A 15,704-nucleotide genomic window follows, 5' to 3' on the forward strand; every position below is an offset into this window, starting at 1 on the left:
AACAATAACAAAATCTTTATGGGAGTAGAATGCCCCATCTTCCTTCCGTGGAGCTGCTGGTGTGTTTGAACTGCCAACTTTCTGGTTAGCAGGCAAATGCTTTAGGCACTGGGCCACCAGAGCTCCTTAGTTTTTCCTACAGAACCCTTAATATATTGTCTAAATGTGATTCTTAAGTAAACACTGAATAATTTGTTTTCCTTTTGATTGTTCAGGAAATATTTTAATTTTCTGGTCATAAATTGGTGCTGGATAGTATCTGTTGTTTTCCTTTCTTTCCTAATAATTCAGATGAGATACTTACTTTATTTGTTGCAGCAAATTTTGACTTAGCTTCACCTTAGCTTATATAAGAATCAGGCTAATGGTATATCTGGCCAGTTGCAACCTCTTGCTTTGACCTTCATTCCTAGGGTTTCTTTGTTGTTGTGACTCTTAAGATTAAGTGGCCTTGGATTCACTTTGTAATTTTTTTGTCATCAACACATTCATTTGTATGACATAATTGCTAAATGTGAAGGTAGTTGAGTTACTGTGAGTGATTGTGGCATAGGGTTGTGCTGTAAGGTTGTGAAAACCTTGTGTTTGTAAACATTTACCTATGTTTATTAGATTCATCTTGTTAAATGACATAACCACTAGTCTATTATTAAAACTGGATGTTTTTTTCTTTGTTTAAATTTAATATGGGACTCTATCCTCTTCTAAGGAACTCTGGTGGTGTAGTGTTTAAGGCATTTAGCTGCTAACCAAAAGGTCAGTGGTTCAGACCTACCACCAGCACCACAGAAGAAAGATGAGGCAGTCTGCTTGCATAAAGATTTATAGCCTTGGAAACACAATGGGGGTCACTAGGAGTTGGAATTGACTTGGTGATAGTGAATTTAGTTTGTTTGGTATCTTCTTCTAGTTCATTTCTTACTAATGCTGAGGAGGAAATATCTCACTATCAAGCTGATGGTTCTAGTTACCTAGTGCTGCTCTGACAAAAATATATACCACAAATGGGATGGCCTTAACAAACAGGAGTTTATTCTTACAATTTGGAGGCTTTAAGTCCAAGTTCAAAGTGCCAGGCTCTAGGGGCTGGGTGAAAGCCTCTCAACCTAGGGGTCCAGCTCTGCCTCCTGCTCCCAGCTCACTGGAGGTAGAGGCTTTTCTTCACTCAGACAGCTGCTGGCTACTGAGGCTGAGAAGCCCCAAGGTTGACAAGTAAAAGGCACAGTACCAATATTACCAAACCACACGGCAGGCCATTAACTTAAGTTCATTGAAACTCCCAAGGTCAGCAGAGTGTAACAGGCTGCTGAGCAATGACATAGCTACATGCAGGGTCCAAGCGATAGGCTAGAGACCATTCTCAAAGCTTCTCCTTATATAAAGGAAGCAGACCACATACCCAAAGGCAGCTACTCAGCTGCTTGTGGTAGATCCCACCATGGAGTTGATTGCCAGTCTCATCATGGGGAATAATTACCACCAGCTGCCCAGCCACTCAACCAGGCCCAATAAAAGTCCAATTTAACTCATATTGTGTATCACCAAGTCAACTAAGAAAATAAGATTACATTTATCTCTCATTATACATATGCATATTTAAATTTGAAAAAATTGGATGTGAACTATGTGAAAATTTATTTATGTATTAATTCCACAAACATCTATTATAATTATTAAATGTAAGTGTGCCCAATTTATCTTTAAAAATAAGGGTCATTAATTTGAAAAATAAAGCAAAATATAATTATCCAAATATATTAGGAGCAAATACTTTAAATAAAAAAAATCAAAATGAAGGTGTGGTATACATTTTCTTCATTCTGGAACAAATATTGAAAAAGCAATGATTGTTTGCATTGTAGCTGATAAAATAAATGTCACAATCAAAATTTAAATAAAGATAAAATTACATTCAATTAAGAAAAAAGGAGTTAATGCAGAACAAGTGCTCATGAACTGGTAACTAGCATTGTCATGATGTTAGTATATCACAAATCTTGACTAGAGGCCCTCACTAATCCTCATGTCACTCTTTTCTTTTCAGACAGACATTGGGTTTGTCTACCATTCTCCAGGTAAGTAACAGTTGTAAATATGTGTGTCTTCTGAGAAAAACCAGGCCAGGTGTCAAAGTGCCTCCAAATCCCTATATCTTCACCACATGAGGGAGAGTTTTAGAGGGTATGAATTATTTTCTATACTTGATAGCATTTTACTGTACTTTATGGTATTTTACCCTACTTTGTAGTAATAGCAGTTGGATCAAGTGCTAATCTCTTATTGCAACCTGGGGTTTGATTTCTATTTTTTAAGCCAAGGTTGGAGGAGTTGAAATTGAGTAGAGATGTCCACTGTAACCTGACCAGAACATACCAAGTGGAGGTTAGGACTTAGGGTTTGAGGAAATGTTTACCTCTCCAGTATCTTGTTCCAGACCAGGTCAGTAACAACTGTAGGTCTCTAGGGTGGGAAAGAGAGGTCCTAACTTCCTAAAAACAGTAGCTGGCAGCCTTGTGAATGGACTATCATTGCCTAATGGTTAGGGGTGACTCCCACATTCCTCCAGAATCTCAAGAAGACACTACCACTTGCCAATTGCCGGGAACCAGAATAAATGAGACAGGTTTCCATACCCCTCTCCCCAAAAAACAATCACTAATTCCAGGGAAGAGAGACTGGAGACTTGACATTGGTCTCCTATGGCCCTCTCTGCTTCCCCAGGTCATACACTCTTAAGAGAGTGGTTAGGCCTCTGCCAGCCAGATAGCCCCACCATTGGTGTGAGAGGCTACCTGAAAGTCACCATCTGTGTCCTTGGTGTGGGAGACCAGGCCATGGTAAGGCTTCCCCACTGCCACCTCAGTAACATTCCCTATGATGCTGCCTTTCTTGAAGCATCCCTGGGCTCTCAAAGTGGCTTTTGATCTTCACATCCTACCCTCTGTCCACTGCCCCAAGTGGGAGGTGGAGGAAGGAAAGTCTGGTGGCCTTGGCCATGATCTCTTCATGATTCTGACACTATCTTGCTGATCTCTCCAGGTAGATCTAACACTGACCAATAGGGCTGGTGTCACCAGTCCTAAGCTCTTCAAGTCAACGGCAGTCCCAATCAACATGGCTCAATTACAGTTCTTCATCTACTGCGCAGAGGACCTTCATTTCAGTTACAGTCAGGATGGCGGGAGGGAGTGACCCTGAGGTTCTATTTTGAAACTGACCTAAGATTTGGGGTGGGGAACAGGGTGAGACTGCAATCTACCAAGAATTGTTTTAAGTGGATCTCATGTCCTTGACCTGTCTTTGATGTCCAGATGCAGTCCCAAAGTTCCATATGACAGCCCCTCTCCTGACCTCTACTGCCATTTTGTGCATGACACACTGAAGGGGCAGAGTGGTATTTCAAAACAGGTCTTCCCAAGGACACCAAGCTAAACCATGGGGGGAAGGTGTTAAGTTGTCCTGTTGCCTCTCCACTTACTCCTCCTGAAAGAATGCTGCTCTCTCAGAAGTCTTTTAACTTCTTTTTCATAGACAAACACCAACCAGGGAATTCTATGTTGGAGGTAGAACTAAGTGGGAAAAAGGTAAGTGTACAAAGGATCTAATGCTTAGAGAAATTGACTCCTAGAAAATATTAAATAGAGTGGAGGAAGAGATGGTGGGCAGGACACCAGGAATTGTATCTTAGCTCTTCCACTAATGAGCAGTATGTATGGCCCCACTGGACCAGGAATTCTGCAGAGGTGACGGTCACACCTTATTCACCTTGTAGCCCAGCACCTTGCGTGAAGAAGGTATTCACTAAAAACTAAATATAGGAATGTATGAATGAATGAATGAGTGAATGAAACAATATCCAACAATCAAACAAACAACATTGAGTCGGTCACTGTCCCCTTTTGGATCTCTTAATGTGTAAATAGAAGGTTCTAGGCAAGAATGTTGCTAACATTCTATGAAACTCTACGAATACAGAGTACCATTTTATGAAATGTGCTGAAGATATGCACCAAAAAAGGGTCCAATGTTCAAATTTTGGGAACACTAGATTATAGTGAAATGGATTGGTGTCAAAATGCATAAACCATCATTTCTACCATATTTTGTTAGAAATGAGCCCATACTCAAAAGGAGAGGGATTAATCTCCATCTTTTGAAGAGAGTACCACCAAAGAATTTGTGGGCATATTTTAAAATCAGCATACTGAATATTTCCCAAAGAGTGGTTTCTGTGCCCCTGGAGCAAGATGACTTTGGGTGGTATACGGCATACACTTTAAAAAAAACTTTTTTTTTTTTTTTGCATTGTATTAAAAATTGTAAACAGTCTAACTAACTTAATTTCAAAGATATTATTGTTTAGAATAAGGTTAGGATTAAAAATTAGATCAATTGATGCTATTAAAGGAGATATGCCATTGTGTGCTGCTACTATCAGCTATGTTTTTGCCCATTTTTCTGTTGGGATGTTAGAGTTTATTTGACACAATCTATTTGTATGCACTCATATGGTTAGTAACCCTATATCAATTTTAAAATTAAGTCAATTGCAAATTGATTTAAGGGAAAATATTAAGTAATCTCAGAAGGTAGGCTGGGCAATCTACTTCTGTAGTGATACTGCCTCGGAAACCCAGGGAGGGGTCACTAGGAGTCAGGTCTGACTCCATGGCACATAACAACAACAACAAAAACAACAAGTAAGTAATCTTAATCTGGCAAAAACTGAGGAATGAACACAAATAACTGAAGTTGTAGCTGATAAGAAATTGTTAAAGGTGTCTTTAGACCAGGATTAGCATGATAAGCTCTGTGCCGCACATGGCATCCATCAGTGAGCGGGAAAAGAAGGGGTGGGAGCAGGCCAAGAGGCTGGTGCAGAGAGGAGTCAAGCTGACACTGACACTGCTTTGGGATGTTCCCAGCTCAAGACCGATGTGCAGACCCAAACCGAGAACCCTATCTGGAACCAGATCCTGACCTTCCCAATTCAGGTATCACTGCTTCTAGAAGCCAGGAGTAAGACTAACACAACCCCACCTTCCCCACTGTCCATCACATGGGAAGGCAGTGTTCGAGTGCTTGTGTGTGAGTACAAACGGGAGATGGGGGCCAAGAAGCACAACAAGGAGGTGCTCCACCTGAGAGGGAGCGTGAAGAAATCTAGAACATACCTTACATACAAGGAAATTCTTGCCTTATTTATCCAGTATTAAGAAAGGAAGACTTTGAGTGGCACAAATCGTTTACAGTTGACTGCTGACCGAAAGCTTGGTGGTTTGTATCTACTCACCAGTGCTGTGGAAAAAAAGCCTAGTGATTTATTTCTATAAGCTATTGGAAACCATATGGTGTGCAGTTCTATTCTAAAACATGGTCACCATGAGTTGGAATGCACTTGATGGGCAGCTAGATTGGGGTTGTTAATGAAGAAAGGAGCTGGGTAGAACTTTCCAGAGAACTTAAAATGCCTGTCTTAGTTATCTAGTGCTGCTCTAAAAGAAATACCACAAGTGGATGGCTTTAACAAACAGAAATTTATTCTTTCACAGTTTAGGAGCCTAGAAGTCCAAGTTCAGGGTGCCAGCTCTAGGGGAAGTGTGTCTCTGTTGGCCCTTGGGGAAGGTCTTTGTCTCCTTTCAACATCTGTTGGCTTGATGTTGTCCCTTGGAAGTTTCCATGTCTCTTGGCATCAATCCTCCCCTGGGTCTAGAAGGTTTTCAGCACAGGGCCCAGGTCCAAAGGATATGCTCCACTCTCTTGGCTCTTCTTTCTTGGTGGTAATCAGGTCCCTTTTTCTCCACTATCTTCTCTATCCTTTGATGTCTTGTAAGACAAAAGGTGATGCAGAAGCAGCTGTCTAAGATACAATTATTTGTCTATATGCATCTGGAGCAAAAGAGAATGAAGGAAACCAAAGACTCCAAGAAGAAACTAGCCCAGAAGACTAATAGTCCACATGAACCATGGCCTTTTCTAACCTGAGACCAGAAGGTGCCTGGCTACAATTATTGACTGTTCTGACCAAGGACATATTAGAAGGTCCCAGATAAAATGGGAGCAAAATGTAGAACAAAATTCAAATTTATAAGGAAGGATAGACCTACTGTATCAATAGAGACTAGAGGAACCCCCAAGAGTAATGCCCTAAAATATACTTTGAACTTGGCACTGAAGCTATTTCGCAAGGTCATCTTTAAGCCAAACAGTAGATTGGCTTATAAAGTGAACAATATCACCTGTGAGTTATATCCTCCTTAAACAATCAACTATATGAGACCAAACAGTCAACATTGACCCAAAAGCAAAGATGAGAAGGCAAGGAGGGGCAGGAAAGCTAGATCAATGGAAACAGAACAAACAGAATGGAAATAATGAGAATGATGACAAATTATGAAAATTGTAACCAATTATATGGAACTATAAAAATCGTTACATGGGAACCTAATTTGGTGTGTAAAATTTCACCTAAAACAAAATAATATATGTGTATATTTATATACATTTTTTAAATCACACACACACACACACACAAACAAAGGTGATGCAACCACACCCTCAGAAACTGCCCTTATTTCAGGATCAGGGCTGTGACTTGAGTAAGGATGGCGTATCCCATCCTAATTCCCTTACAATTGATTGACTGATCACATCAGATCACATCATGGGGAATAATTACATCATTATTGAACTGCCAAATTACATCATCACATAATTGCCAAACCCCTGAGAATCATGGCCTAGTCAAGTTGACACATGTTTTGAGGGGGCACAATTCAATCCATGACAGTGTCCTTTCACCACATTTAAAAACAAAGCAAACAAAACACTTCAAAGATTCATCATACTAGAAAGATGTCTACTTGTGTTTTATTGACTATGCAAAATCATTCAATTGTGTGGGTCATAACAAATTATGCATAACATCGAGAAGAATGGGAATTCCAGAACACTTAATTGTGCTCATGAGGAACCTGTACATAGACCAGGAAGCTGTCATTCGAACAGAACAAGGGGATACTGCATGGTTTAAAATTGGGAAGGGAGTGCGTCAGGGTTGTATCCTTTCACCGTGCTTATTCAATCCATATGCTGAGCAAATAATCAGAGAAGGTGGATTATATGAAGAAGAATGTGGCATCAGGTTGGGAGGCAGACTAATTAACAACCTGCGATATGCTGACAACACAACTAGCTTGCTGAAAGTGAGGATGACTTGAAGCACTTACTGACAAAGATTGAAGACCACAGTCTGCAGTATGGATTATACCTCAATATAAAGAAAACAAAAATCCTCACAACTGGGACAATAAGCAGCATCATGATAAATGGAGAAAAGATCAAAGTTGTCAAAAACTTCATATTACTTGGTTCTACAATCAACACCAATGGAAGCAGCAGCTAAGACATCAGATGACACATTGATTGGGCAAATCTGCTGCAAAAGACCTCTTTAAAGTGCTAAAGAGCAAAGATGTCTCCTTGAAGACTAAGATGTGCCTAACCCAAGCCACGGTACTCTCAATTGCTTCATATGCATATGAGAGCTGGACAATGAATAAGGAAGACCAAAGAAGAGTTGATGCTTTTGAATTGTGGTGTTGGCGAAGAATGCTGAAGGTATGTACCATGGACTGCTAGAACTGACATATCTGTCCTGGAGGAAGTGCAGCCAGAATGCTCTGTGGAAGTGAGAATGGCCAGACTTTGTCTCACCTACTTCCATCATGTCATGAGAAGGGACCGTTATCTGGAGAAGGATATCATACTTGGTAAAGTGGAGGGTCAACAAAAAAGAGGAAGGCCCTCAATGAGATGGTTTGACACTGTAGTTGCAACAATGGGCTCAGGTATAGCGGGGATCATGGGTCTGGCACAGGACCAGGAAGTATTTCGTTCTGTTGTGCATAGGGTCGCTATGAGTCAGAGATGACTTGATGGCACCTAACGACAACAAAGATTCATCCTAAATTGTATTACGTATTTTCTTATCTCCTAGGCATAGTGCCCTGAATATAATATAGCTCTTTGTTGAAGGCCTAGAGGCACTACTAAGAACATAGTTACATACTGGGCTATATGTAGAGCAGAGCTGTTTGTTCCTCACTAAGTAGTCTCAGGATGTTGCTCATTGTGGGGTTCTAGAGCCTGATTTTATAATCTTTTAGTTCTTCTCAATCACCTATCTCCTGTTAGTTAGAAGCCCTGATATAGCCTTAATTGCTTTTTGATGCTACACCAGGTTTCTAAGATGTTAGATGTTTCTAAAAATGTTCTGAGAGACAACTTGAGTTCTCTCACAAATACAAGTACATAGAACTTTGTGTGACAATCTGGTAGCATAGTGTCTAAGGCACTTGACTGATAACCAGAAGGCTGGCAGTTCAAACCCACCAGCCACTCCTCGGAAGGAAGGTTGGGCCATCCTACTTCCGTAGCGATACTGCCTCGGAAACCCAAGGAGGGGTTGCTATGAGTCGGGGCCGACTCGACGGCAAACAACAACAACAACAAAAGAGAGTGTTTAGCTCTCTTAAACCTTACATTTTTATTAACACTTTTAATTAGCTCATGGGCTCCCTTCCTCCGTCCTTTGGACCCCTCTCTATTTTTCCTAGTAGGTTCTCCAGTGTGATTCCTGTTGAATCCTAATTTTTTAACAGTTCCTCATACTGCTCACCTCTTTGAATGACTTTATAGATTCTTAAAGTAGGAAGAAACCTTAGAGGGTTTCTTAGCCCATACCCTACCTGTGCCAAACTCCCTCCTACCTGTTGGTGTCTGTGAGGATAGCCGAGGGACCCTCCCCTCAGATTCTTTAATGCTTGTAAATGCTCAGAGCACTAGTAATTCCTCTCTTATATTCAGCCTCCTTCAGGCTCAGAACCAGCAGCAGCAAATAGGCCAACTTCTATTTGATCTTAGGAGAGGCCTTACAACATTTGAAGATGCTCCTCTCCTTTCCTGTCCAAACACCCTTGAATCCTCACCCATTTCCCACAGAACACAGTTTGGTACAGTAAGTTATTTAATATGTTTCTTCTACCCATGGTCTTTGTGACTCCCACCAGACGACTGGGTTGGACTATGCAAATATGAGGTGCTTATGGCCCACCAAGGGGATTGGATAGCTTGCTAATAATGTAAATAAGGTACATGACACCCTTGTGAGGGTGGGACCATGAAAATAAGGTATATGGAAACCTCTTGTGGAGATTCGTAAGTTTTGCCATCTTTGTAGGCTTAAAATGAACCATCCCAGAAGTGGGAGGGATCTCACTACCATCGAGATAGAAAAAAAGCCAGGAGTGTAATGCATCCTTGGACCTGAGATTTCTGTGCTGAGATGGCAGAGAGATGCGGCAACAGACACAGCAGAGTCAAGAGATCAGCATGGAACAGATCGCCAGGCTTCTTGGCCATGGAGCCTTATAATGCTGACCTGACCAGAGCAGCGGCCAAAGCTCATGGAGAAGCATGTTTGTGGCACAGCTGAGAAGAAGCTGTCCTGATTTAAGAACTATACCCTTCAGTTGTTTCTGAACCTGAATTGTAACCTTTTGCTTTCCTAATAAACCCCATGATAGTGAGTATTGTCTGTGATTTCTGTGTGGCCATTACAATGAATTATCGAACCCAGCAGAGAATTAGGGAGTGCAGTGGGAGGAATGTTTGGTGTAAGAATTGGCAAAAAGTGTTGGAGGGTGGCAGCATGATTCTCATAGGAATCAGCCTTAGGCTGTTGCTGTTGATTTTGATCCTCCTTCCCCTTCATGAAGTTAGAAGAGATCAGATGATATCACCATCAAGGCCTTTTTGCACAGTCTTCAAGACTCTTGTTATTTGGATACAAGTCTGATTGTCACTAAACTAGTTGCCACTGAATTGACTTTGACTCATGGCAACCTTACATGTGTCAGAGTAGAACTATGCTCCCCAGGGTTTTCAGTGGCTGATTTTTCAGTCGATTGCAGGCATTTCTTCTGAGGTTCCCCTAGGTGGACTTGAACTTCCAACCTTCCAGTTAGCAGCTGTCATGGATTGAATCATGTCCCAAAAAATTAGGATGTGAATCCTAACTTCTATGCTTGTGGTTATAATCTCACTTGGGAAAAGATTGTCTTTTTTATATTAGTGAGTGTAGGGTGTAGCTTGAGTTGATCTCTTTTGACATATAAAAGAGATTAAACAAGCAAGCAGAGGAGAGATGGGGTAAGATAGATGCCAAGGCACATGGACATCTCCAAGGAATCAGGAAGCAAAAGCTGAAGAGACAAGGACAGAGAGAGAAAGACTTCACCTAGGGCCAATGCTCTGACTTCAGTCTTCTAGCCTCCTAAACTGTAAGGAAGGTTGTTGGGCAATCTACTTCCGTAGTGATACTATCTCAGAAACCCAAGGAGGGGTCGCTATGAGTTGGATCTGACTCAATGGTACATAACAACAACAAACTGTAAGAAAATAAATTTTTGTTTGTAAAAGCCATATTTGTACTATTTCTGTTATAGCAACACTAGATAACTAAAACAGCAGCTGAACACGTTAACTGTTTGCCCTAACCAGGGATTCTGAAGGTCTATTAGCTCATGGCAACTCCATCTTTCTCTATAATTCAATGACTCACTTGTAACTGAGCCAGGCCTTGAACCCAAACCCAGGTCCAATTTGATTGTGCTCAAAATCTTTCCAGAGACCAGAAGGCCCAAGCATGCACCCCTTTCTGTTCTTGCCTTCCCTTTGCAGCTACCCTGCCTCTCCAGCTACATCAAGTTGAGAGTCTTGGACTGGTGAGCAAATAAGCTGAGGCTAAAGTGCATGCAAGGGTGGAGGGAACCAGAGCCATGTCAGGGCTCAGCCTGCAGAGTATGTTTCTTCCCAGCACAAGGAAGGATTGCCAGGATGAGATTGGTACTGTCAGCCTGTCCCTCAACCAGATCTCATCCACTGGTGCAGAGATGGAAGGCAAGCAGAATCCCACCCCTGCCTGCTGTGCTTCTCTCCCCAAGCCCCCACCCCTTTTCATCCTATCTTCTTCCAGGAGTGTACTCTGGCTTCCTACCCTGCTTCGGCCCCAGCTTCCTGATACTCCATGGTGGTAAAAAGGCCCCTTTCAGGATCCAGGACGAAGGCACTGTAAGCTTCTCATTTCAGCTCTAGGGAACAGTAGACGTTATACCGACTACATGTAAGGCAATGGGGCCTAGTAAATGCTCAGAGGGACTCAGACTTGTTTTCTTTCCACTTGGGTTCTAGTAGAGGATACGTAAATAACCATGATAGATAGTCAACATGTGTGTGGCATAAGGAAGGAACAGCTGGAGTGCTCTAGACCTTCACTGAGGGAGGGGCTCCTGAGATGAGATCTCAGGTAAGTTTTTCAGCAGATCCAAAGGAAATTTAAGACAAAGGAAGAGATAAATGTAGAAAAGCACTGGACTGTTCCAGACTCTGGTTATAAATGCCAGAAACTCAAATGAAACTGGCTTAATTAAGGAATGAGGCTGAGAAATATTTTGAGTGAGAAAGAGCTGCAGGAACCAGGACCTCAATGCCATTAGGAGGTTCTCTCACTCTCGCTCTGTCGCTCATCTTTGCTGATGTTATGCCTTGGTCTCATTCTTCCCTACTGCAGTCAGGCCTCCATACAGGGAACATGGTCACTGCAGCCTGTAATTGAGAAGCCCAGGGCAGCATTCTAATAGGCCTGCTTAGGCCTTGTGTGCTTCCCTTGGACCAATCAGCACTGCCAAGGAGGGTAGGTAGACCCTGACTGGGCAGACTGTGAAAACATGTTCAGTAGGTATTACAATCCCCTCCAAATGTATAATGGGGAACAGGGCACTTCAAGTAAACTGGCAGGTAGGACAGGGGAGTAATTGAAGCTGAGGATGCAGAAGGGGGATCAGGGCCACAAATTTCCTAGCACAGTGGTATCTGGAATTCCTTCCTGGGGTTGTGATTCAATTAGATCTTTTCCAAGCCAGCCATAGGCGGGCAGAGGGTTCACGGGAGATATGCCTGCTCTTTTTGCTTCATACTGTTTTTTCAGCTTTCCTCTTTGTTGCCCTAGTAGAGTCCTGACGCTGTTAAGGATGGGTTAGCTTATCGAGGCCGAGTCTTCCTGGAGTTAACCACTCAAATAAAAGCCCATCAAGACTTTAAGATAAAGGATCTCTCCCATGAAGTGACCAGGACAGAGGTAACCATGAGAAATTAGTATCTCAGAAGAAAAAAAAAAAGATTCCCTCTGCTTGTCCCAAATCTGCTGTAGGCCTCAGTTTCTGACTCCACACAACCTTGGCCACAAGGTTTCTGATGCCTTGGCCACACCTGAACACACTCTTGGATGTGGAAGGATGATTATCAATTGCCTGAGCATTTATTAAGACCCTGCTGTGCCTGACCCTAGGTGTTTACAGGACTCGGTAAAGACAAGGTTTGGTTTAAGAAGTGTATAATCTATTTAAGAAGAAATAATCCAGAGATGGATTGACACAGAGATGGGTTGACACAGTGGCTGCAACAATGAGCTCAAGCATAGCAAGGATTGTGAGGCTGGTGTAGGCACTGTTTTCTTTCATTCTGTTGTACCTAGAGTCACCATGAGCTGGAGCTGACTCGACAGCACCTAAGAACAGTAACAGTGCAGAGAGCCTTTAGAAAAAGAATAGTCAGAGCTAGTAAGTAAAAGGACGTAAGAAGTGAGGTCAAATCCCTTAAGCTGACACCCATTTTCTGGCTTGGGTGACAAGGTGGTCAGGGATAGCATCCATCAAGATGAGCTCTCTGAGGATGAGATGATGAATCCCACCTTTGACTTTAACACGTGAAACATCCATGTAGACCACCTTCAGAGACTGCTAGACACTGGATCTGGTTGTGTGGTCAGCACACTGGAATTCAAACTCAAAGTGTGGAAGAAATTTCCCAAGGAAAGTAGGTGGAGTGAAAGGAGCAGAGTGAGCCTATCAACCACAGTCTAGAGGAGAAGGAGGGGTTTGCAGAGGAGGCTGAGAAGGAATCTTCTGAGGAGTGGAGTACTGAGGAAGCCTCAGGACAGGATAGTTGCAGAAAGGAGTGATCTACAGTCTTGAATGTGGCAGAGAGAAAGGGTGAAGTGTCTGCTGGTTATTAGGAAGATACTGGTAGCCTTGAGTAAAGGGGCTCTGGTGGTACAGTGCCTAAGGCATCTGACTGCTAACCAGAAGGTTGTCAGTTCAAACCCACCAACCACTCCTTAGAAGGAAGATGTTGTTGTTGTTGTTATATGCCATCGAGTCGGACCCGACTCATAGCGACCCCTCCTTGGGTTTCCGAGGCAGTATCACTACGGAAGTAGATTGCCCCATCTTCCTTCTGAGGAGCACTCAAGTGCTTTAGCCACTATGCTACCAGAGCTCCCAGAAGGAAGATAGGGCAACCTAATTCTGTAAAGATTTACTTCCTTAGAAACCCAATGGGGGTCACTATGAGTTGGAATTGACTTGATGGCAGTGGAGTAACCTTGGGTCAGGAGAGAAGCCAGGCTTCCATACATGGGAGGGAGAAGTTGGAGACAATTCATAGAGGCAATTCTTGAAACACTAATGGAGATATATCAGGTAGTAGGTAAATAGGCTTGGAAGGGAAAAGGAGGATTATTTTTTAAGACAGAGGACACCTGAAATAGTGAACAGACTGGGGGAATAAAGGTGGTTAGCAGAAATCGGCATCAGAAACATGGAATGGTGGTGGTGGTAACATGATGGATAGAGTACCAAGGAGATGGTAGGGATGGTGGGAACAGACAAATTTGGTGGAGAGTGGGCAGTTGGGGCAAGAAGTAGAAAGGTTCAGCTTCTCTGGGGAAGGAAAGGAACTTGAGGAGAAGAGCCATGAAAAGCAGTCACAGAAGGGGTGAGTACTTCAACCACACAACCCTGCCCATACCTGGTCTCATGTGAGGAAGGGGTTAAGGCAAAAAGGAGGGAAGGGGCTCCTCTAAGTGGGGTGAGGGTAGAGTGGCCCAACTCAGAGCCTAGTCTAACCAGGGAGGAGACACTCATGCCTGATTTCAAGAAGGGAAGGAACCAAGCTGCCTGGGTGGAGTGGGCCGGGTAATGGAGGTCCTGTGAGGAACTGCTCTTGACCGGCCAAGCACAAGGGAGCCAAGCCAGAATATTGAGAGGGGGGTGTCAATGTATAGCTCACTCTGAAGAGCAGCACAGATGGCTTTTGAAGGACATTGGGCTCCTCATCCTCATCTCCCTGCCTGTCTTGTTCATTCCTTGGCTTGTTCATTCTTGGTTTATGATTGGTGATATGGGGTTTATTGTTTTAGAAACAACAGAACCGCCAAAAGTATGGACTGTGTGTCATCTTCCTCTCCTGTACTATGATGCCTGACTTTAAGGATCTGATCCAATTTGAAGTCAGCATCGGCCATTATGGAAACAAGATGGACCTGAATTACAAGCGTCTAGTCTCAACCACACAGTACAGCCCAGTGATATATGATGGTAATAGCCAGATCTAACTGAAAAATAGAGAACATCCTTTGCATGCCAGGCTCTGTCTCAGGCCCTTTTAAGGATATTAGTTCATGTGACATTCATAGGTATTATTAACTCATATTTCACAGATGAGGAAAATGAACTTCTGAGAGAATTCACCTACCAAAACAGTTAATAGGTAGAAAACACAAGAGTTGAAACTAGGTCTTGACTTCAAATCCTTCTCTACACTACATTCTACACTACGAGTTCCTCAACCCCATCATCTTCCCTACTGCTCTGAACCATCCCTCATCCATCTATACACCATCCATCAATCCATCTATCCAGCTGCCATTCACTTATCTACTAGCCACCCATCTACCCTCTATCCATCCATTAATACATTTATCTATCCATTCATCATTTCAACTTCCACCTATCACTCTCTCAAGCACCCAAGCAAGCATCCATCCATCCATTCATCCAATATACGTTTATTGGAACCTACTCATTGGCGAGCATTATAGAGTTCTCAAAGTACAGTTCTTGGGCCCCTGAAATCAACATCATCTGGGAAGTTGTTAGAAACACAAATTCCTGGTTCCAGCCCAGACCTACAGAATCAGAAAATCTGAGGATGGAGCCCAGCACATTGTGGTTTAACAAGCCCTCCATGTGATTGGGATACATGCCAAAGTTGGAGAACCACTGCCATAGAGGAAGACTCATCTTTGTCAGCTTCACCTTCTTATCACCCACTGAGAGCCCTTCCCACTTATCTACTTGTTTTTTTAATAACAACTTTATTGAGACTTAACTCACAGACCATGCAATTCACTCATTTAAAGTCCGCAATGTAATATTTTCAGTATCTTCACCAGCTTGTGCAAACTTCACAATTAAGTTTAGAACACTTCATCACTCCAAGGAGAAACTCATACCCTTTAGCATCACTCCCTACTTCACTCTCGCTTTGTCCGTCCTAGGCAACCACTGATCTACTTCCTGTCTCTGGAGATTTTCCCATTCTGGACATTTCATGTAAATGGAAAGCAGACAGCCAGATATACAGAAGACTGGCTTCTTTCGCTTAGTATATGTACTACACCTATTTTTAAAATTATGAAATATATGTAGGAAAAGCATATAAAATATATATGGAGAGAAAATATATATATGACAGAAAATTATCAGCATCTTAAAGAGCCCCTGGGTGCTCATCCCAGATCC

At 42.5% G+C, this 15,704-nt stretch overlaps 1 protein-coding gene across 1 annotated transcript in view; it reads left to right on the forward strand.

Moving 5' to 3' along the window:
- Nucleotides 1–15,704, forward strand: part of FER1L5 (fer-1 like family member 5) — a 99,743-nt gene that overhangs the window by 52,162 nt on the left and 31,877 nt on the right. The window contains 10 exon segments of the mRNA XM_042783474.1: nt 2,045–2,075; nt 2,722–2,837; nt 3,040–3,163; nt 3,532–3,584; nt 4,926–4,994; nt 10,744–10,787; nt 10,880–10,962; nt 11,039–11,133; nt 12,071–12,199; nt 14,321–14,498. Of these exon segments, the coding sequence (XP_042639408.1) occupies nt 2,045–2,075; nt 2,722–2,837; nt 3,040–3,163; nt 3,532–3,584; nt 4,926–4,994; nt 10,744–10,787; nt 10,880–10,962; nt 11,039–11,133; nt 12,071–12,199; nt 14,321–14,498 (922 nt within the window).

The sequence above is a fragment of the Orycteropus afer genome, unplaced genomic scaffold (genome assembly GCF_000298275.1).
Source record: "Orycteropus afer afer isolate SDZICR_OR568_19922 unplaced genomic scaffold, OryAfe1.0 scaffold00017, whole genome shotgun sequence".
Classification (NCBI taxonomy): domain Eukaryota; kingdom Metazoa; phylum Chordata; class Mammalia; order Tubulidentata; family Orycteropodidae; genus Orycteropus; species Orycteropus afer.